The sequence below is a fragment of the Staurois parvus genome, unplaced genomic scaffold (assembly GCF_062004578.1).
Source record: "Staurois parvus isolate SC_StPar_1 unplaced genomic scaffold, SC_StPar_1.0 ptg000672l, whole genome shotgun sequence".
Classification (NCBI taxonomy): Eukaryota; Metazoa; Chordata; class Amphibia; order Anura; family Ranidae; genus Staurois; species Staurois parvus.
This window is the reverse complement of record NW_028318468.1, coordinates 1,805,265-1,829,203: the sequence shown is the minus strand read 5'-3', so window position 1 is coordinate 1,829,203 and position 23,939 is coordinate 1,805,265. Positions and strand designations below refer to the sequence as shown.

The 23,939-nt window shown below is 43.1% G+C and overlaps 1 protein-coding gene across 1 annotated transcript in view; it reads right to left on the bottom strand.

Annotated features, from left to right (window-relative positions):
• Nucleotides 1–10,906: 10,906 nt before the first annotated feature.
• The window catches only part of LOC149447718 (amine sulfotransferase-like), a 52,692-nt gene continuing 39,659 nt past the window's right edge, over nucleotides 10,907–23,939 (bottom strand). The window contains exons 3-6 of the mRNA XM_089652141.1: nucleotides 22,122–22,248; nucleotides 16,765–16,859; nucleotides 12,162–12,342; nucleotides 10,907–11,185 (exon numbers count right to left, since the gene is read on the bottom strand). Coding sequence (XP_089508267.1) covers nucleotides 11,067–11,185; nucleotides 12,162–12,342; nucleotides 16,765–16,859; nucleotides 22,122–22,248 — 522 coding nt within the window. The 3' untranslated portion in view covers nucleotides 10,907–11,066. The remainder of the gene's footprint in view (nucleotides 11,186–12,161; nucleotides 12,343–16,764; nucleotides 16,860–22,121; nucleotides 22,249–23,939) is intronic.

Here is a 23,939-nt window from a genome sequence, read left to right as displayed (position 1 = left end):
AGTTTTCTGGATTTTCAGACTACAAACCCACATCCTACAGGGACTTAACCTCAGATGGGATGTTGATCTTTTTCTAATGACACCTGTGATGTGATATTCATATTATTATTTTTTTCTTTTTGTGATATATACATATATATTCTTTTCAGCAAAGTTTTCTTTCTTTATTATTATATATTTTTGTTAAGCTATATAGTATTTACATTATTGCTTTGTTTGTGCCTTTTTTTGCCTGTGTAATGGTGTCCTGCACTGGCCCACTTTGGGTTTTTCTTTTTGCCTACAGCAGTTTTAATGCACCTGTGTGTGGTTGTCATTAGAGATGAGCGAATCAAACATGACGAAGTGGAATTCGTTCCGAAGATTTGGAAAAATTCGATTCGCGACGAATCCGAAGATTAGCAAACTTCGGATGCACGAATCGAATTTTCCCAAAAATGGCGGCGACATGTGTGGCGACGGAGCGGGGATCTCTGGGAAGGCGCGCAGACAAGGCGCGCTGACCCATAATGCATTCATTCATGACATGTGATTGCATTAGCCAATCAGCAGCCAGCCAGCCAGCACTGTGTAATGGTGGAGCTATAAATCGCGACCATCTTAGAATTCTCCATTAGCCTCCGGTCATTCAAGAGAGACAGACCTGTGTGTACTAAGGGACAGAGTTAGGGCCACAGAGACTTTAGGGCCACAGAATCGTTACTCAGGGACACAGAATCGTTACTCAGGGACACAGAATCGTTACTCAGGGACACAGAATCGTTACTCAGGGACACAGAATCGTTACTCAGGGACACAGAATTGTTACTCAGGGACACAGAATTGTTACTCAGGGACACAGAATCGTTACTCAGGGACACAGAATCGTTACTTAGGGCCACAGCTATCAAAGAATCGAAAATTTAAAGTGACATACACCCTTTTTTTTTTTGGTGGCTGTCGTGCACAGTTGGTGCTGCAGTTTGCCGATTGTGCAAAATAAACTGACTTTCTGCTTCACAACCACTATTGTACATTCAAAGAGTTAAATCCATTTACACGCCGGCTGGCGGTAATATTTTTTGGGTGATTAGTGCATTCCAGTGACACAAACGTACAGTTTCCAGCCAACGGCAAGCTGCAATTGACCGATTGTGTACAATAAACTGACTTTCTGCTTCACAACCACTATTGTACGTTCAAAGAGTTAAATCCATTTACACGCCGGCTGGCGGTAATATTTTTTGGGTGATTAGTGCATTCCAGTGACCTAAACGTACAGTTTCCAGCCAACGGCAAGCTGCAATTGACCGATTGTGTACAATAAACTGACTTTCTGCTTCACAACCACTATTGTACGTTCAAAGAGTTAAATCCATATACACGCCGGGTGGCGGTAATATTTTTTGGGTGATTAGTGCATTCCAGTGACATAAACGTACAGTTTCCAGCCAACGGCAAGCTGCAATTGACCGATTGTGCTAAATAAACTGACTTTCTGCTTCACAACCACTATTGTACGTTCAAAGAGTTAAATCCATATACACGCCGGGTGGCGGTAATATTTTTTGGGTGATTAGTGCATTCGAGTGACCTAAACGTACAGTTTCCAGCCAACGGCAAGCTGCAATTGACCGATTGTGTACAATAAACTGACTTTCTGCTTCACAACCACTATTGTACGTTCAAAGAGTTAAATCCGGTTTTATTTTTGGGGTGCTTATTGAATTAAAGAGTATGTCAGACAACATGCAGAGGAGTGGCAGAGGAGGCAATGTTACAGGAGCGAGCAGATGTGGCAGCAGAGGAAGGGGTCGAGGCAGCACTAGTCGCAGCCAGAGGCCAGTGCTCCCGGTGTCATCCAGCGGTCGTGTCTGCACCGACAACCCTGCCGTCATCGATTGGTTGACTCGGTCGTCTTCCTCTTCCCAGGTCACCTCTGACACCTACAGCCAACGGTCGGTGGGTACGTCAGACACAACCGTTAGTTGGCATGGCCCGGGAGCAAGCCCACTGAAATCACGTGTCCTCGACCTGCCCCTGTCCTTTGGTGTTCCCTCACCAAGCGAAGTATCGCATGCTGTGGGCTCAGCCCCACTGTACAGTGAGGAAGAGCTAACAGAGGGCGGTCAGGAACGGGGGGAGACATCCGCCTCTTCAGCAGCCAGGCAAAGAAGTACTGGCTAGGAGAGTGGCTCGGTAGCCGGTCTAGAGACAGGTCTGTCTCCTGACCCACACGCAGCCGAGGGGGCTAGTAGTGACGCGGAGACCCTAATTGATGATGATGAGGCTGATCGCACTTGGCAGCTTCGTCGTCATCAGGCTATTGCTTCCGCATCATCAGGAGAAGAGGGTGCCAGCTTGGCAGCGAGCAAAACAGTCGGTGGGTTGCCCAGGAGGCAGCAGGGTCGCAGCAGTGTCAGTGGAGGCAAACGGCCACGGAGTAGAGCACCAGCTCCACTGCAGCCTACCACCACGGCCAGCAGTGGTGCCGGTGTGCACGGAGGAAGTAGCAGTCAGCCAGTGAGGAGTAGCGGGGGCAAAGTTTCCTACTCGGCGGTGTGGCAATTTTTCGTCAAGCCGCCCGAGGAAGTAAACGTAGCCGTATGTCGACTATGTGGCCAGAAAGTCAAGCGTGGCCAGGGGGCCCATGTTGGGACTACAGCGTTGCGGCAGCATATGCAGCGTCGCCATTCGGTGGCCTGGGAAAACCGTGATAAAGATACGGCGGTTCTGCCTGCCCCAGCCCCCGCTCCATCACCCGCTCCGTTACTTGCTCTGTCACCTGACGTCAATCGCCCTCTATCAGCCAGTCAAGGCTCCAACACCTCTGCTGAGGGGAGTTGTCGCTCGTTGGCATCTTCCGCTCGTTCAGATGCTCCTTCTCCTGCTACTCCTCTTCACGGATTCCGTCAGCAGTCTTTCTTGGAATCCGTTTCCAAGAGACAACAGTTTGCGAGCACGCACCTGACGGTGCAGAAGCTGAACGTCCTCCTGTCCAAGTTGCTGGTGCTGCAGTCCCTCCCTTTCCAAGTGGTGGACTCAGCACCTTTCCGAGAAATGATGGCTTGTGCCGAGCCGCGGTGGAGAGTGCCAAGCCGGCATTTCTTCGCCAAAAAGGCAGTGCCAGCCCTGCATTCACATGTAGAAGAGATGGTGGGCCAGTCTTTGAGCATGTCGGTCTCTGCCAAAGTGCACGGCAGCGCCGACGTGTGGAGCTGTAACTACGGTCAGGGACAGTACATGTCATTTACGGCCCACTGGGTGAACGTGGTGCCGGCACAGCCGCACCAGCAACTTGGACAGGTCACAACGCTTTTGCCTCCACGTTTGCACGTCCTTGGTCCAGCAAACATGTCCGCCTCTACCACCTCTTCTTCCGCCGTGTCCTCAGCCGCCACCCCCGTGCCAAGTCCCATTACCCGACCGGCATATCACATGTGCAGGGCGCAACGGTGTCACGCTGTGCTGCATCTGGTATGCCTTGGCGAACGTAGTCACACAGGGGAGGAACTTCTGAGTGTAATGAACAGAGAAATCGACAGATGGCTGTCTCCGCGGAAACTGAAAATCGGAACCATGTTGACCGACAACGGAAAGAACATGGTGTCTGCTCTGCGTCAAGGAAGGTTGTGCCATGCGCCATGCATGGCTCACGTGTTCAATCTGGTTGTCAAGCGGTTCCTAAAATCCACCATCCCACTGCAAGACATCCTTAAAATGTCACGTAAACTTTGCATGCATTTCAGCCATTCCTACACCACAAAGCACACCCTCCTTGAGCTGCAGCGGCAGAACGGAATTCTACGACGACTATCAAGAGTCCAATGGCAGAGTGGCGGAGCAGAAGCAGCTTCAATTGAAGGCCATACATAGGCCTAGGTTTAAAAGTTCCTCACAGTTAATTCCAATAACGAACTCTACTCCTCCGTGCAATCTACTTACGAGACCCTGGGCAGGTCTGGGTCCAATTTGTGGTAGAGACTGGTTTTGTTCAGCCATGCTTGAGCGAGTAATAACAGGTCTGTGCTGCCCTTTGGTGTCTGGCTTAATGCGCACAACACTGAACGTCCCAGCGTTTGTCAACGATTTGCCGTTAAGTGATGCAAACCCGCTGAACCACGTTCATGAGGAGCCGGTACAGGGGGCCATGAATCAGTATGGACCTGGCAGCAGCGTGAGCAGACGACAGAGGCACATGGCGCAGGGTGGCGGTGTAGGCAGCATTATTCTGAAGCCATACACAGGCCTAGGTTAAAAAGCGGAAGCCGTCAGCAGCGTGAGCAGATGACAGAGACACATGGTGCAGGGTGGCGGTGGATGCAGCAGTATTCGGAAGCCAAACACAGGCCTCGGTTAAAAAGCGGAAGCCGTCAGCAGCGTGAGCAGACGACAGAGGCACATGGCGCAGGGTGGCGGTGGAGGCAGCAGCAATGGAAGGCCATACAGCACCCTATCACAAAATGGAACCCACCAACAGTGTAAGGAGACCTGAAAGTGGCACATGGCAGAGTCTGGCGATGAAGTCAGCAGCAATGGGAGGCCGTACAGGGACCCATGACACACTCTGGACCTGGCAGCAGCAAGAAGAGGCGGTACAGGGGCCCATGGCAGAGTGGCGAAGCGTAAGCAGCTTAAATTGAAGGCCATACAGAGGCCTATGTTAAAAAGTCCCCCCAGCAGCAGCGTGGGGAGACGACTATTAGTCGTCTCCCCACGCTGCTGTTGGGGGGACTTTTTAACATAGGCCTCTGTATGGCCTTCAACTTTAGCTGCTTACGCTCCGCCTCTCTGCCATGGGCCCCTGTACCGCCTCCTCATGCTGCTGCCAGGCCCGTAATCTGCCATGGGCCCCCGTACCGACTCCTCATGCTGCTGCCAGGCCCGTAATCTGTCATGGGCCCCTGTACCGCCTCCTCATGCTGCTTCCAGGTCCAGAGTGTGTCATGGGTCCTTGTACGGCCTCCCATTGCTGCTGTCTCCATCGCCACACTCTGCCATGTGCCACTTTCAGGTCTCCTCACACTGCTGGTGGGTTCCATTTTGTCATAGGGTGCTGTATGGCCTCCCATTGCTGCTGCCTCCACCGCCACACTGTGGCTCCACACTCTGGTTTTGGCACCGTGACTGCCCAAATGAGTGAAGTGTGCGGTGATTCTAAGATCAACGGCACTCATCTGCATGTCATACTGACTGACAGTATTATTTCTCTTCCCCAGCAGACTCCAAGGGCATTTAAATTAAAGGTACAGTGTTCTGCACTAATATAAAGGCTCTCTGAAGCCTAGAAACACCCTTTTTATAAGTTAAATTCGCAGCGAATATATTCGGCTCGAATCGAATTTATTCCGCGAATTCGGCGAATCAGCCGAATCGAATTTTTGAATAATTCGCTCATCTCTAGTTGTCATGTTACTAATTTGGAATATTTTATACGTGTGTTTTATATTATTTTGTACATGCCATGACTAAGGATTGATTGTCTGAAACATGTTGGTGATTTTAGCTATACGCATGCCTTTATAATAAAGAAGTATACAGTTCAATATCACCCTGAGTGCCGGCCATTCCTTATCACAAACTCAATACCTGTACCCTCTCTCATGCCTACCTACTACCTAGGGTAGAAGAATTGCTCATGGCGCTGGGTCAGGCCTATTATTTGTCCAGACTTGGCTAGTGGATATTGGCAGCTCCCACTACAGAAAAGATGGCCTTCATCACTTTGCTGGGGCTGTTTGAATTCAATTGCCATTCGGACTGAGTAATGCTCCTAGCACTGATGTAATGATGGTTAGGAGACTATAACTTTGAAATGGTGCTGAACTAAATGGATGACCTTATCGTCTTTTCCAAAACCTTTAAAGACCATATCCACCGCCTGGACTGGGTTTGAAAGGGGGGACAAACTGGAGTCCCATTGGGAGGCCACTCTGTACCTGGTAGAAAGACAACCATTCCCCTGGCTCCCGGTATATGACATGGTGTCTGAGGCCAAATGACTCCATCAGAATCTGTTGCTGCTCTGCGTTTTGGGCAGAGGCTGTCCCATTAAGCCTACCATGGACAGGATTTTAGTGTTGAGGATATATCCCCTGTTAATGAGGTTCCAGTTGAGTGGTATCTGCCACACCTCAAACTTATTCCCACTAGCTCCCTAAGGTCTGAAGATTAAACTGCTGCTGCTTCTTTTGAGGCTCACTTGGCAGAGGACTGGGAGAGTATTAGGAGTTCTGAGGAACTTGAGGACTGTGAGGACACAAATGACAGCCCAGGTGAACGTGTTAAACCTACCCATGATAACCCCCAAACACCTGAGGCTCCAGAACAAGCTCCAGTAAATGATTATTCTGAGGACGGGCTAGAGGTTCTCAACAGGGACAATTGCCAGCCAAATACTCTGATTATGTTGTATATTGTACTGCTTGTCATTACTGTGCTTTTTGAGCTGTTATCTGTACCTTGTTGAATTCCACTGTTTTATTGTTGTTGCATGCTAGTTGATGCTGTCAAAGAGACATGGGAATGAATGCAGGTGCAGGTTGACCTACCTACACAAGTGGCGTTGTTGCACCACCCTGCAGGGAGAGTAGAGATGAGGAATAATACCCATTCCTCTTACCTGTAATACCCATTCCTCGTACCTGTCATCGGGTGGACTGCTGTCCAATTGGACACTGCCACCTGGGTGACTCTTGCAGTTCTTTTGCATCTGCCATCCAGCTACCCCCTCTGCACCAGGTGCTGCCAGTCTCAGAATATTACGCTCTGCCAGTGCTGCATAACTTTCTGCTGCTAGTTCTAAACCACTGCAAAGAGGTTGTTACTGTTATTGGAATGTTTTGATAATACAAGTTTTGCAACTGCAACCACTGTGTGTGCTGTGCTTTCCATTTGGGATGCCTACCATCTAGGCCCCTACAGCCTACATACAGCTGTATTTGCTTTTTGTTTTTTTTTTTGTTAATTTGAGAAACACTAAATTGTAGGTGTCCTGTACAGCATATATATATATTTAGTGCCCCTCTGTGGTTTTAGAACCCTTATATGAATAACTGCTCTGTGAGATATGCTAAGTTTGTATATGATATCTCTTCCTTTTCTGTAGCTTTTCTTATTCAGGCAGTCCCCGAGTTATGAACATTTGAGTTACTAACGACTGCTACTTATGAATGGAGGCAGCATAAAGTCACTTCTAGCCGTCCACTTGCGCTCAACGCTGATACCTCAGATCATCCATCTTGCTAGCTACTGTACAGTTCTGTGCACTGCATGGTCACAAGCCCCCTACATATCCCACATCAAAGTATGCTCAGAAGCACCTGGAACATCCCACATGTAGAGCCAGAAGCACTTAGGACCTGTGGAAACTGGTGAGATTTATTACACCACTTTTTTCCCACTACTGTTGAGAGTACACCCTGTCTTTATACCTGTAACTTCTATGGTAGCAGGACTGTGTTACTGTACAGTACAGTGTATATCCACCTGTGTTCTGGAATAATCTCATGTTAGGTGCCTACATGGAGCTCCTATTCAATACCATCTTTTTTTGTACTGTTTATATAGTAGTTAGTTAATAAAGCTGTTTTTTAATTTATGCTGCATGGTCCTGAATGTAAATATCCTTCTGGTTCTCACTTAGCTGTTTTTTTGTATTGGATCCCATGCTGCTGGACAGCTCTGAGGGTCAGGGACCACTGTTACTGCTGCGGACTGAGGGCGCACAACAAGCAGGCATATGCAACTGATGAGCCTGAGTACTGCTTGGACCTTGACGAAGGGAACATTCCCAGAAAGCTTGTCCTGAAAAATTGTATGTTAGTGCAAATAAAAAAAGTATCATGAACAGTACTCAGTTGTTTGTTGCAAGTGCGCTAATACAGTTACAGTCACCTCAAGTGAACTCTCTTATTTTCCAATATTTTAGTAAGGTTTCATAACATTTTTAAAATTTCTTCCACCAGAGATGCTAGTTCCTGAACTAGTATAGATTTTTAAATTCTTAAAATTTTGAGGTTATTATATCATTGGCAGTTTCCAAGGTCATCGTTTAGTGCTCCCAAGGAGGCCATATTTAACTCTGACTGTCCTATTTGTGAGCTACGTTCCTGAATGATACCATACACCTCTTGAATTTTCATTTGTTGTTGCCTCTTTAACTGTATCCTGTACCATCATTCTAACTAATTACTGAAAATTCAGCAGCAACTTTTTAAATAGGATTTTGAAGAACACAGTAGAACATTTCTCCTGGCCAACTCCAGGGTGGATCGATGGCCACATTGAAGATAGTCATGACAATGAAGGGCGCCAGTCACTTTAGTCCTTTTCTCAGTTTTATTGTTCCAGCACACAGGGAGAGAGGATTAGAGTGTAGATCTCCATTAGCAACAGGGCTCCAAACTACACCAGTCTTGTCCTCTACCCAAAGGATTGCCAAGGTCTTCTGAGGGTGAACATTAATCCCCCTTCAGCAGGATTATCAAGGAGGCCTTCTACTTGAAGGTGTGTCCCTATAACAGTGTGTTCTTGTTAGTGCCCTCTATTGAGTTCTCTGCAAACTACTTGCTCTTAGTTTGTATGCTCAGGCTGTCTGTTCCTCTCTAGACCCTGTAAGCTTGTTCAGTTGTCCTTTCTTACTCTTCTGAGGTTAATGTATTTGAATTTACATCTACCAAGATTATTCAGGTTCTCCTATACCTTGGAACTTCTGTTTCCTATCTTGGGAATACTGCCCAGCTCTTGTTCCCAGTCTTGCCCTTGCAAGAAATTTTGTGACCTCAAGGATTACTGCACTCCTTGCAGTACTTCATTTCCCTCAGCCCTAATTTCCAGGGGGATATTTGACCTATTGTGTTGATGAATATCAGTTCCGGCTATTTTGTTCCTGAAAAACTATATTGAGTGACTATATTGAGTTCTGAAGTCGATCTGGACTTTATTTACAGCACTGACAATGTTGACCACCTGAGTGCAACTTTTTTTATCTGTTTTCATCTGCATGAAACTCCTAGAATTTTTTGCACTTCTCTAGATGTGAGGATCCCATACTTTGAAAGCTTTAAAAACAAATCCACTCTCTCTGGACTGTTGGCCCTTCCTAAAATCCAAAAATTCTTTTCTCTATTACCGCTTCAGGGTTTATGGGGTTATTGTGAATTTTCCTTGGGTATCCTCCCTCTTTTATGAAATATTTTTCTAAACTTAAATTGATGAGCCTGGTTTTTGGACCTGGTCTTTTCAGATTATAAGGTTACTGGTGATCTTTTAAAGTTTGCACATGCTCTCTCCCTGTCCTGATGGACTCCCCGTATTCAGGAGTTTCTTTAACTATGATTCATTTGACAGACAGTTCTTGCATCATCAGAAAATTCTTCTTTGTCATTCTTTTGACGTGACTTCTCCTGCACTGCACTTTGCTACAATCCTTTGAAGAAGACTCCTGTCAGGCACCGCCCGGCGGAATCTCTAGTGATCCACAGAACGGGATTCCCCAGGATGCGGAGTCTAAGTCCCAGTCTGCCTTTTCACCAGAGCCCCTGATGGTGGGGATGGACTTGGTGCAAGACCCCTGAGTGCACCCAACTGTGGAAGAGGGGTCCTGCCGAGGGTACGTGCTGGAGGGTGAGCCTGCTGTGAAGAGGCTGACAAGTCCAGGTCCCGAGCGGGATGGATGGATGACAGTCAGGAATGAGCGTAGTCAGACTAGAAGGGTCGGTAACGGTGGAGGCAGGTAGGTACTAAACAGTAGACAGAGAGCAGCCGGATCACGAGCCAAGGTTCAGCAACGGGTGGTCCAATAATAATATAAGAACAGGCAGGAGAGTAGTCAGGGACGAGCCGGGGGTCAGAGCAGGAGAAGGGCAACACAAATCAGGACAAGCAGGATCGGCAACAGGAACACACTTCAGAACACGGGTACAGGAACTAGACCTTGCGGCAACCTAGTCACCGTCTGGCCAGTTTAAATAGTGCACCCTGCACCGTCATTGGCGCAATTGCCGCCACTGACGCCCAGGTCCTAGTGCCTGCACATTAGTGCACCCAGGCAATCTGTGTATGTGCAGACCTGTGCGCTGCTGCGGGACCCACAGTCCCTGACAACTCCATAGGTAATTCCCTTCTACCTTTTACATGAATCTTCCTAATTTTAGCTATAGGGTTCTTTCTCTCTGCTTCTCAGTGCAGGTCTTAACCCTTATAGGTATAATCTGGAGAATTCTGGAATCTTATTCTGTTTTTTAAGGCAGCTTGCTTTGAAGATAGTTTTGCTGTGTGTCTACCACACTTCAGAACACGCTTAGATTTTATTTAGATAGACTGTTCTCATATTTCTACTTGATCTTTTACCCTCTTTTTAATACAGAGGCTTTTGGTCACTCTACCCTTCACTTCTAAAGGCTCAGGAGTAGTTTTATCAAAAGTTGTTTCTCTTTTCAAATGTACATTTCTTAGGATGACATAATTTCTTATGGATTTTTCCTCACCCTGAAATCAACAGTTAGGTATATTCTACTGAGCCTGAGTAGCTGCATATTCATCTGAATATATCCTGTCTGTTCAAGCTTACATTCCCTGAACTCAAGGTTTATGCATACTAGGCTTAAGACTTTTTTGTAGCTCTCTAAATTGCTTTTTACTATTGGACATATTTTCTATTTTTTGCTGATGTCCAAGTTGATACTAGGTCAAGTTTTTACTTTAGACTATGTATAGTAAGATTTCCACATTGGATGAATCTCTCAGTGGCTTTTTATTGAAGTCCGCCAGTCCTACCTCACAATATTGTTAGCCTGCTTGCTGGTATGGCATAATTGTTGAAGTTTGCTAATGCCCCAATCTCCTGTAGGCAGCGGGTTATGCAAGGACAGAGAATTTAGAGTTACATGCAGAGAATGAAAACAGACGATCGGAGTTTATCAAGTTTAGAGAAGATGGAATTGCTGATTTATTATTCTCATTTATAATCATACACATTATTAATATATATTTACCACTCACTTTAAATCAAGCAAAATACATTTGTACTTTTGTCATGATATGAGATATGAAAGTGAAAAGAGAGGACTGAAGACTATTCTTGTTCATTTAGAGCCTTCCCACGTAAAATTTAGTGATAAATCTCCCATTTTCTCCTGCAATAGTTTGTCAAATGTTTCACTCTGTGCCACGGTCATTACGTTTTTCCAGTCTCCAATTTGACCTGAAGAGAAAGTAACACAAATCCAACTTACATTATCTACACCATATATATTATAATACTGTGCAATTCAGAAGCATAATGGCTTTTAAATGAACCACAAAAAACTATGCTTGGTCTGGTTTCATTGGACACAATCATAGTTATTGATACATTAGCTGTTATCATGGTATCTGGGTCTATCTTCAGTTCATGAAGACTGGTACACTTATTTATATTTATTGCCCTAGGTGATGGATACATTTAATAGATGATAGTAATACAGTAAATATATCTAAAATTATACATACATAGTTAAATATTATAGCCAAGAATGAAGCAGGTTGTTCATAAAAATCTGCTTTTTAAAAAATAACATTAAAAATGGATTCCTTGCACTTCCTGTTTACAGGCACCCTAGGCAGCATAATATCTTCTAGATGCTTGGATGATTGATTACAGAAATGTATCTTTTCAGGAACAATAGCCTACTATGATGGAAAGGAATTGTTTTCAGTGTGCCTAAAATTAAATATATGACTTATAAAATTGGAAAACAAACAATGTATTCAGCATTTTGAATACAGAGTCCAGAAGCAGCACTGCAGGCCATAGGGGAAGGCTAAAACCCTGCATCAGAATTTTATTTCTGCCTGTGTACCCTTTAAGGATTTCCTCTCACCCCAGGTTTGTATCTATGCAGTTTCTGGAGGCTGTGTTTGCTCTGGCACAGCACCATTGGCTTCAATATTTCTGCTTTTGCTAGACTACCACATACCTTTCCAACACCAATGGATTTCTTCGAAGCTGGCTGCACCTACAGGTGACTGGAAGAGCCACACTGCATTTCATCATTTATCAATATAAAACAATTCAGTTATATACAGAATGCGTGTGTGTAAATAGCATACACTACGATAAATATTGAAGTATTCACAGTAAAGATAAAACACTGCATGCAAGAATTAAACCCCTGTACAGTATAGTTTAAATATTTTACCTTTACGCATAAATGACCCAAATGTTTTATCTATAATGTCATCAGGCATATTTTCTTTATTCGCAAGAGGATCCTTTTTCATCTCTTTGAAAGATGCTTTTTTTACCACAATATCCACTTCCTCATCATCTAATTTTATCCCTAAAAATGTGGAGATTTGCTTGACAACAGACCGCAGGTCCTACAAACACGAGAAAACCAATTTAAGCAAGAACAAATTATAATAATAATTTTCAGTATCTGATATTTAAAATAGTTTTGGCAGCTTTAATAAATGATTGCAGAGTTTGTTGTCATCTTTTTAGAAGAGGAATCTGCAGGCCGTAAACCTCAGACATGAAATCTGAAAAAAGAACATATTTCTATAGTGTTTATCTTCCTCTCTTCAAAGCACTAAGTATCCTTTGTCTCTACTGTCTAGTTACTCTCCTATATGTATGAGTCACTTCTGACAAGTTTTCCGGACACCAAGATCTAAAAAGGTGACAGGGGAGGGACCTCCCACACCAAGCCTGTGATTGACAGCCACAGCTCTACTCATGTGTGCGGTGTGAAGGGGGGATGTGTCTCTTCCCTCCAACCAACTTCCAGAGCTCCATTACAGTGTGCAACTGCAGCTCCCCATCCCCTGCTTTGTGAGTCTGTGAAAAATCATTTTCATCTCTGAGTTTTACAAAGATGTAAAGGACAAATGGCTGCAAAAAATAGGCACAACTTATGTAGGAGAATTTGTTTAATCCATGTATCACCTGAGGCTAGTCACTTTGGTGGGTATAGGTTAGGGTTTACAACCATCTTATTGCCATACAGAGAAATTAATTTTGAGGCAGAAACCTCAGCTGCACTACCTTAAAACCCAGACATTAATCGCTCCAGGGCTACCACGGCCCCCTCTTCACAGTGACCTCCCACAGCACATGAACCATGAGGAGACTAGCCTGTGTGACCGTATCCCTTCATGTGCCACATGCTACTTTTCTATCTGTAGAGTGTGCTGTAAGGAGTATGTGATTTACCACCCAAGCCTTATGGGCAGCTGGACAACTACTGTGTGTATTTTGTATATGTGGTAGCTGAGCAGGACATGGTGGTTTTTTTTTTTTCTATCCCCGTCAGTTTAGTAAGCTGCTCATCAGTATGGCACATTGATGTTGTCTTCCATCTGGCCTCCTCAGGAACAGATAGCAATGTGCCTCCAAGGGGGCGCCATGGAAACTGAATTCTCTAGTGACAACTGTTGATGTCTCCAGTGTATTTTGCTGCTCACATGGGCATGATATTTTACCACTGTGTTAACTTACTGTGCGGAGCCTTGGTTTTCTGAGGTTTTATTTTCTTAATTTATATAGCTCCTGTGTTTACTGAGACCAGCATACATTTACATTAAATGTAAGTAAGCGGCAAGCCAGGTCAATGCATGCCCTTGTTCCACACCAGTTATTGTGTGACTTCAACCCTATGGTAAAGCAGCCGGTTAGGTTATCTATATAAGGTTCCCAAGTGTTTGGGAGTGAAGCCTTCCCTATTGGTGTTGGCTGTTGAGTTCACTTTAGGTGTACTTAGCAGATAAAATTTTAGAGTGTCAGTCTCTCTACACTTAGATTTTCCTTGCCTTACCCTGGCAATGATTGCCCTGGCTTTTGAGTCTACTTGCTTCGCAGGTCACGACTGGCCCTCTATTTGAAAACTGTGGTGGTGTGGGGGGCTGTTTGCAGGCCCCTCTTCTGGATCCTTCTCTTTTCCCAGTGGATTCTCTTCCAGGGTAATGTGGCCTGTACTGGGGCCCAGTTATCTAATGTGTGGTGATCCAGGGGGAGCTGGGAAGGCCCTACCCCCAGCATTTGGCTGTTTCTGGATAACTGTTCTCCTTTTACTGTTGCATGGGTTTTTTGTGCCCATTATTTTCACAAGTTGGAAAATCCCATTTGGATTTAAGTGTTTTCGACTCTGCTCCTGAGGGGGTGGCAAGGACGAGAACCTGGCTAGTAAGTGAGCTGAGAATTTTTTTTGTTATTTTTTTTTTTAACATACATCACCCATACATGTGCTCCTTGTTGCAAATGCTAGTTATAGGTTAGGGTTGTTGCCTTTTGTTTGCCATTCGTTTGTTCAAATGGGCTTCTATCAATCAGCAGCTGTCATAGTCAATGAGGCATTCTCTCCCTACTTCACTTCCAGTAACTGCATAATCCCTGCAAGAATTATGACACTATGCATCTCTTTTTAACTACAAGATTAATGTAGAGAAGTCTGAAGTGCTGAACAGAACCATCCCTGATCCAGACATCCAGACAAGCTAATTTTCCATGTACGTGGGCATCTACCAAAACTCTGAACTTGGGGATTAACATTACACCTTCTTTTGCAGATATTTTGAAAGAAAACTTCCCACTCTTAATGGCAATAATCCACTCAGGTTTATAACACTGGTATTCTCAATCTTTTACTTTGCTTAGAAGGAATAACATTATAAAAATGAATATTCTCCTAGACTCTTGTACTTCCTACAAACTCTTCTGGTCCATGTCTTCAGTGTCTTCCTCCACTCTGTCAGAGCAGAGTTCATTACCTTCCTCTGGTCCTATGGGGCCAGGAGGATTTCTTATCAATGACTTACTCTTCCCAGGAGTTGTGGAGGCATGGGCTTTCCTGACTCATTGAAATAACATGAAGTAGTACTTTACTGGATTAAACATGGTGCATTCAAACCTTGGGTAGGGCTTGAGAAGGACATGGCTATCATATCCTTGCAAACCTTACTTTGGCAATATTTTTTACTCCCCCCTAAGTGAATCCATTGATTGGTAACACTCTGGCAGTGCTATCGAAAGTGGGTGTAATTCATCTTCCTTTTTTGGTCTATTGGGGATGTCGCTAATACCTGGCTCCACAAAGTTTTTCCCTAGTATCTCAGACTAATGTTTTAAGCAATTGCTAACTAAAAATAAGTTCTGACAGCTGAATTTACTATCTGGTGGTGGGTGGAAATCCAATTATTGATATCCAATCCATGCTCACTCTACCCTGCCATTTTGGCAGGCACGCCACTTCAGACATTTCTTGTCTTCAATTAAAACTCAAGCTATTGTTGTTGGGCAATCTTTCCCTTTTGATAAATATTGCTCTGATTCGTCTCCTCTCCAGCATCCTCTTTCAGAGTCAAATAAGCTCTGTTTGAGCCCAGGTGAAGGCTTTGTGCAACTCTTCTTGGGTAAGTGGGATCTGATTTTGGCCTCACCCTAATAGATGAACAGAGAGAATATTTTATTCTTTGCACAAGAATCTACTATTGTGAACAGATTCCATGAGGCTGGATATAAATTGTTGACTAGGTGGTACCAGGTGGCCACCCTATTAAACGCAATGTTCCTGACTGCATCTCCGATGTGCTGGTGATGTCTGTGGGAACATGGGACTCTCTTTCACATCTTGTGGCAGTGCCTGCATTGGGAGAAATTGCAGAAGTTGGTATTCAAACTAACGGATACTCAACTTGAGGCAGTTTTGTTATACCTTACCACAATTCCCATACACGGCTACAAGAAGTCGCTAGTTCATCTATGTTCATCTAATAAATGCAGCAAGAGTCTGTTGTTTCCTGAGTTCCCTGAAGTGGAAGTGTACAGAGCCTCTTTCGATGGGTCAATGGTTTGCTATGATTGAGGAAATACAGCGAATGGTGGATCTCACTGCTGCTGTTAGGCAGAAGGAGGAACAGCAGAAGAAGACTTGGTTTTACTGGAAATATTTCTAATTCTCCCAGGACTAATGCACTTACCCTGCTCAATAGGCTTGGTGCATAGGATTCCCACTAGCGGCGTTACACAGGTTAATTTCTCTTTATGGTTACCATCCCTTTTCCTTTTTTCTTCTTACTTTCTTCTTTCTTTCCCCTTTCCCAAGCTATGTATTTCTGTAGTGTTGTTTCTACCCTTGTCCCCTTGTTTGTTCACTTACATGGGTATCTGGTTTGCCCATTTATTGCCTCCAAAAAATATTTAGGATCCTCCCATGCAGTTGTATATCATCTGCTTTGACATACAGTATGGTATCTGTAAGTTGTTCTCTAATAGGACACATATGGTTTTTGCCTACTGCTGCCATTGATTTGTAATTTACTACTCTGTGGTTGAATTTAATAAAAGTCTAATATGAAAAAAATGGCCAGTGGTACCACACTTTGACACAGTTACTGAGGGTAAAAACCCCCCACCACCTCACTTTCTCTACACCCATGTAGTCTCATATCTTTATTGTCACCAATAGTTTTGGAGCTTCAGCCCTCAAGTATGGTTTGAAAGAAATTGGGCAGTGATAGGACAGTTTTGCATCAATGAGAATGGCCTAAAGGTTAAGTCCACCCCTCTGATAGCGTATGGGGTTCTTCTTCCCTCATCAGATTTGAAAGCAGTGCTGGGCCTGGCTCTGCCCACAGAGCTTGCTTTATTCATTCACATAGATCTGTGAGATTCATTCACACCATCTTGTAAACATTCATTCATGATCACTGTGCCTAGATTATCTAATTCATATCATAACAATAATCTATAACTGTAATTATTTCTTTCATATTTTAGCATTAAAATAATGTCAGATCCTTTACCATTATCATGTCTTCGTATTTTAGGAAAAGTATATTGTATGCATCCTTATGATTGTACCATCCTCGTATGTGATCAAACCATTTGCCTGCATAAACTGTGAAAGTAAATTACAATACATATGACATAGCAAGCAACATAATTACATTAAAAAAGCCTTTCCAATGCCTATTAGATGATTCTAGATGATTTAGATGATGAGCTCTATGGCTTAACTGTATCTGAAATATCTGCTGGAAGAAGACTGCTGCTCATGCTGTTCTTTCAAAGAATTCTGGCAATCAATCAGAAAACAAAAAGAAACGTTAATGGCAAAACTTTCTATAGAAATATTGGTGGACATGATCCTTAGTTACGTGACAGGGACCCTTACCATAATGATAACTCAGAAATTTTAAACACTGTGCTTTCCCTTCAGTGCAACGTTTTAGAACATGTATATATGGCAGTTGTTTTAAATTCCCACAAACTAAACGAGGTTTTTGGCTGAAGAATCTTCCCCAAACTCTGTCATACTTTTACATCTGTAATCTGCACTTTTTGAGGTATAACATTTCAAGCCTGTTCTGCTATCTGATCAGGCCCATACTGGGACAAAAAATAGGCTTGGGCTTAGACTGAGCAGCCCATTTTTTTTTTTTGGAACCAAATTACAAACAACAACTACTGTTTTCTCGAATAGACTCAAAATCAGTTTAATGCAGCAGATCAGGCAGAAATTGTGGTGGGTTGCCAGAGATTACAGCACATCATTTCTGCTTGCTGACTGGTTGCTAGCGGATACTGCACACCATTACCACTCACCCATTGGTTGCTGGGGCTAAGGCAGTGGTAGTGAGGGGGGGTCAGTGGCAGTGGGGGGGAGTGGCAGTGCTGGGGGGATGGGATAAGTGGTAGTGCATATGAGTGGTGGCGTTGGTGGGGTGATGGGATGAGTGGCAGTGCTGGGGGGATGGGATGAGTAGCAGTTATGGTCGGTAGTTGGGATGAGAGACAGTGCTGGTGGGCAGTTTAGATGTATGGAAGTGCTGGTGGATAGTTGGGATACGTGGCAGTGCTGGTGGGTAGTTGGGATGAGTGGCAGTGCTGGTGGGTAGTTGGGATGAGTGGCAGTGCTGGTGGGGAGGATGGGATGAGTGGCAGTGCTGGTGGGTGGGATTGGAAGAGTGGTAGTGCTAGTGGGAGGATGGGATCAGTCAGTGGCAGTGCTGGGGGGACCAGGGGATGGGATCAGTTGCAGTAGTAGTGAGGGGGATTGAGTTCAGTCAGTGGAATGCTGGGTAGTGAAGGGATCAGTCATCACTAGCAGTTGCACTCACTTTCTATACAGAGTCTGGCTCCCTCCTCATGTCTGGGGCAGGCAGCAGCACAGCACTATCGGAAGATCAGGAGATGGGGTCTCCTCTCAGCAGAGATCTCCTCCAGCATTTCCCACTAAACATGTCAGCTGACCTCTAGTTTCTGCCTTATGGCCCCAACAGTCATGCTCTGAACTCAATGGGTGGCCACGGAGAGTCTGGATAAGCTCAAGGGATAGCTGCTTTGGGTCCCACCAGCTCCCGTTAAAACATGCAACCCTGGCCAACTGGGCAAATGCCTGGTGTGCCCTATGGCCAGTCTGGGCCTGTATCTGAGTATGTTTCATAGGCACCAATTGGACACATTGCTTTGATGATTACAAGTGTCAGACACAAAGCTCAAACCCTGGAAAGTTTGGCAAGCCAACTGTTTTAGGCAGGATAGTAGAAAAGATTAGGAGAAGGCAGGTGGTCTGTTTGAATAGAGAAAGCTATTTTGATTTCACTTTTGACTTCATTTATATTTTTTTGCATTACAACCAAAGAGTTTTGTATATTTAACAATCAAAGCTTAGTAGTGGTTAAAGTGGTAGTAAACTCTGGATTTTTATTTTTACCTACAGGTAAGCTTATAATAAAGCTTGCCTGTAGGTAAAATGAATATATTTTAAATATGCACCATTTAGGAGATATTCACTCCTTTTGACAGTTGACGGATGTGTTCTGAAGGAATGGCATAGCCGTGCTGTTCCTTCAGAGCCAGAGACTCCCCCTTGAATACATTGCAGTGACTACTTTAAACTGAAATACAGAAAAAACATAGGAGTTAAACATAGTGATAAACACATTGAAAGTGAACATAGTAAGAGTAAATCAAACTTTCTGTCAGCAGTTGTGAGAACAAAGAGGGCTTGTGTCATGTATTCTGCAGAGCCTTCCTAGCATGCATTAATGAATACTGTCAAGAATGCAGGTAAGAGTGCCAGTGTCTGGTCAAACAGGCAAAGTGTATGGTAAAGGATATATATTAGGGGAAGCCGCACTAATGTAAATGTACATTGTATCAGTGTGAGGCCCAGCCACTATTTGAATTTAGGTTATGAAGATAAAAATGGCACAGGGCTCTCAAAGATACAGTCTGAGAAGCTCCAGAAGGTATTTTGTGAGCAGAGAAAATTGTGTCTTAAGTTTTCTTTGGATCTGGTAGTTCCAGATTAAGACCTGGAGCTTGAATATTCTAAAGCGTCTTGGGAGGGATGGAACCTTTAATCCGGTCCCCAGGCTTTACAAGTTGCCAGCAGCCTGTGTGAGTGTACAGGTTTCAGGATTATTATTAGCTTGATCTGAGCATAGCTCAGGATAGTTATTGCCATTTGGAGAGAAAGCCAGAGTGACAAGAAAGCAGTGTGTTCCAGCCAGAAGGGGTGACACTCTTCGGAGACAAAACTGTATCTTCTATGTTGGAGTGACTTCTTGCCTGTGTGACCTATGTTGGGGGGACTTCTTGCCCAATGGACTGGGAGAGCCAGAACAGCTACATGGGTCCAGAGAGATCAAGGAAGGTGAGGGGACTAGCATGTCCACAGAGGGGGGCTGGAGGGAGTCCTGTGTTCCCAAGAAGTGGGAGAGCCTGGGGTGCTGGGAGAACCCTATCCATAGGCCAGGAGTGGGACCATGCAGTGAGGTACTGCGAGTGTAAACTGAGAGTCTGAAGAGCCCATGGTCTGGAAAACCAGAGCAAGCAACAGTGCTGCTGATTGAAGAACAGCATTTTCAGGTAATCTTGTTTTGTTTGAAGCTGAAACCCTTGTGTGGGCAACCCATTCGTGTTGGACCTTTGCTTTGTTTTTCCCTCTTTGTTAAAAGTGGGCTACCAGGCCCTTAAACATAGTACAGATTGACGTGAATTCACTTTATAAACGTATCTACCAAAAGAGCTAAACATCCGCCAAGATCACAGTGTGCAATTGAACTGGACAGTTTTGTGTAAAATAGACCTGAAAAAGGCAATGAAAAGGTTGGAAGAACCCCTAGTTTTAAATGTGATGTGAAATGATGAGGAAGTCTCAAGAAATAAGATGGTTCTCCTATAGGGAGAGCTGTGCAATTATCTTAAAAAATAAGTATGGGAATTAAAAAAACATAAACATTTGTACACACATAGGTGGATTCAGCATTGGCCCCATGCTGCATCTGTACCCCACGGCCTCTAACACCAGGAACTGGGCAATCACATGACCACTGATCACTTTGTTCTCGGTCTTCAGTGAGCAGAGAGAGGTGTCAGTCACCGTCTCTCTGCTCTGCCCCTTCAGCACTCATTGGAGGGCTGTGGAGGGAGTAGGAATGGCAGGCTCAGTCCCTGTCAGTGGCCGCCCAGGCATCTGGGTGTATTCTGACATTAAAGTCAGTATCCCTCTATATTCTGGACCAGCTGAGTGATGTCAGCAAACAGTGGACATTAGTCCACTGTTGGCCAAATATGGGTCACAGGAGTGCAAAACTAAGTGCACTCCTGTGACCCACAGGAGAAGTATAACCACAAGATCTTTGGCCCTACTTCTCCTTTAAAGTACAACTAAAGGCAAAACTTTTTTTTTCATTTTGGATGGAGTAAGGAAGGGTTATAACCCCTCTAGTTTTCTGTATCTGTGCCCGATAGGGGAGATCACTCTTTATTCCCTCTCCCACAGCCAAAACAGGTGAGAGGAAATCCTTCTAAATTGGGGAATGCTAGGGTATCACCAGGGTCACCAGAACTAATGTCTACATTGGAAGATTTCTCCTGTATAACTGTTCTGGTGTCAACCCCAAATTTGGGATTTTATTTTACTTTCACTTACCAAGAAATGGTAAACAGGATATATAGGGAGGGTGAATACACCTAACTGGGGCACAGACAGCAATAAACCTGACAGGTGATCTCATCCCTCTCCATTGTATCTAAAACTAAAAAAGGTGTTGCCTTTAGTTACACTTTCACTTCTATGGGAGTCTAGCCAAAAATGTACATGTACAAGTCCAGAAAAAATTGTTTGTGGAACCTAGCGGATACAGCTAATGCATTCACAATGCATTACTGTATGACTACCTGACTGTTGCAAACAATGTGCTTATCATAGGAAAAGAATGTTTTTTTATATATAAATATTGTGATTGTGACAATGCAATAAGATTGTATTTTGTAATTTCAGCAATTCCTCATTCCAATATAAAGTCAATGACCTTAGGAAAATGCATTATTAGAATTACATTTTATCGGAATGCAAATTAAAGACTAAATTTAGAAAAAAAAAATGCACATGATTTTGCACGTAGAACATATGCATTTATTATTTTTTTTACACTGCAGCACACAAAGCATTGCATCCACTATCAGTGGATTTCCAGATGCTGTCTTCCAGTACCTCTATACAGTATGGGTAGACAGTTACTAAAGTTCAGGAAGAATCACTTAACTATGCTGATCAATGCTCTCGTAGTTCATTGAGAACTACAAGACAATTGCCACAGTGGAAGACAGGGCTTGTAGTTCATTCATTCACAGATTACTGTGAATGATTGATGTGGCTATGTAGGCAGAGACCCACACAATCATGCTGTTTTTTAAATGTGACAGCGAGTGAAGGGAGAGGATCAAGGAGAAGTCGGCTACTGCATAATAACATGTGTGTTGCTTGGCTGTGTAGAGCTTAGGGGGACCCAAATCAAATCCAGTGGCTTTTACGAGGGTAGTGCTACACATGTTACACCTTAAATATGTGTATAACATGCTATAAAAGGTGAACTTATCTTTTAACATCCCAACCTATGATTCAAAAAAAGATGACATATGTAAGCTGTCTGTAAACAGCTGTGCCAAGGAAGGTAAAACAATGTTCCTTTCCATTACCTTTTTACTGGCTTTTCTGTGCTGCAAATACCCAATCAATATCAGGTGATTTGAAAAAATAAACAGTTATCATTGAGCCCAAAGGCTTTTTGGAAGCAATAGATTCTGAAAATCTGGTGAAAACTACCCTTTAATGAAATCAGCAATAACATTGAATAAATACAGTTACCTTCTCCATCCAAAAATCTCTCAAAAAAGTGATTAAAATCTGGTGACTTCTCTGATAAAACAGCAATGTTTTGAAAATGATAAAATGAATTGATTACATCCTTTGGATTCCTCATCACGTAGATAACCTCAAATAAGAGGAAAAAAGTTTGCATAAATTGCATTGAGATGGATTTGTCTATCAGACTTAATAAAACAGTCAGCACACTAGTTCTTAATTTAGTAATTGGTGCAGTTGTTGAAATTTCAAATTTTCAAATAGTAAGAACTGAGAAATTATTTTTAATGCCATAGCAGTCTAGCCAAAAAAGCCTAATAAAGCTGCTTACATGTTATTATTATTTATTACAGGTACTTATATAGCACCGTCAATTTACTCAGTGCTTTACATATATATTGTACATTCAAATCAGGCCCAAACCTTCAAGGGGCGTACAATCTAAAGTCCCTAACTTACATTCATACATACTCATAATAGGTCCACATTAGACAGGATCCAATTAACCTATCAGCATGTCTTTGGGGTACTATGCATTGACTGTACAATGTTTCTGGGTATTTTCTGTGTGTTTTTGTATCTGATGGCCTACAAAGAGACATGAACTTGACTGATGCCTGTGGAATGCAAACCCTGTATCAGGGATATGAACATTGAGTTAGAGGTGTGAAAGGGGCTGAGATCATTGGAGTCACTGTGGCAGACATTCCTATGTTCTATTGTAATCTGCCCAGGTAACAGACAGACCCACATGGAAGAAAAATATTTCTGAAATATATTTTAAAAATTGTCTTCCCAAATATATTGTCATATATTTGAAATGCTACAATTTTGGCCATATTCAATATATTTCAAAATATATTTCAATAAAAAATAAATAAATAAATAAATATTTTATATATATATATATATATATATATATATATATATACACTGCATGTTGAAATGTGTTTTTATTACAAAATATATGAAAAATATTTTTAAAAATACATTTCAAATATACTGTATGTCTTTAAAAATACAAATCTACATTTTTGGAATGCATTTACAAATATATGTAAAAATATATGTTAAAATGACTTTTTTATATGTTAAACAAAAATCTGAAGAATATATTTAAAAAAATATATTTTTTAAAAATATATTCTTCAGGTTTTTTTTAACATATAAAAAAGTTAATTTTTTTAACATATTTTTACATATATTTGTAAATGCATTCCAAAAATGGAGACTCTGGGTCTAGAAGAAACATTCAGTTCCACCAATCTCGAGGTGGAATCATTTGTGAAATCATCTGTTCACCTGAGCCCAGACAGCATAGGGTTAAGGGACTGATTCATCCTTTAAAAAAGACAGACGTAGGACTCAGAAGAGAACAGTTTCAAATAGGTCATCACCACTGCCTGATGTATGGGTACACCTAGTTACAGTATCGGTGGATGATATCCCCGACGTGTCTCCTGACACACAAGGATGAGAATTCTCACTGCCTGAATCTTTTACTTGAAAGTTTCACAAAATAAGTCCATTACAAAATAAGTGTTACCAAATGTGTTTATTTGAGGATCAAAGGCTTTTGGTTGGGGGGGAGTGTGTAGCTTTGGCTGGTGGCCCACTTAAGGGATGGGAGCTGCTAAGCCTGGGCATTATTGAGGCTACCTACTGTCTATAGTACTGATATATCCACAATGAGTGGACCGAACAGGTCACCCAGGAACAAAAATACAATAAGGACCATGTGATTTCCTAAAAGGTAACAACTATGTGAAATGAAAATATATGTGTATGTTTAGGCATATAACAGAGCTCTTCAGTCTACAT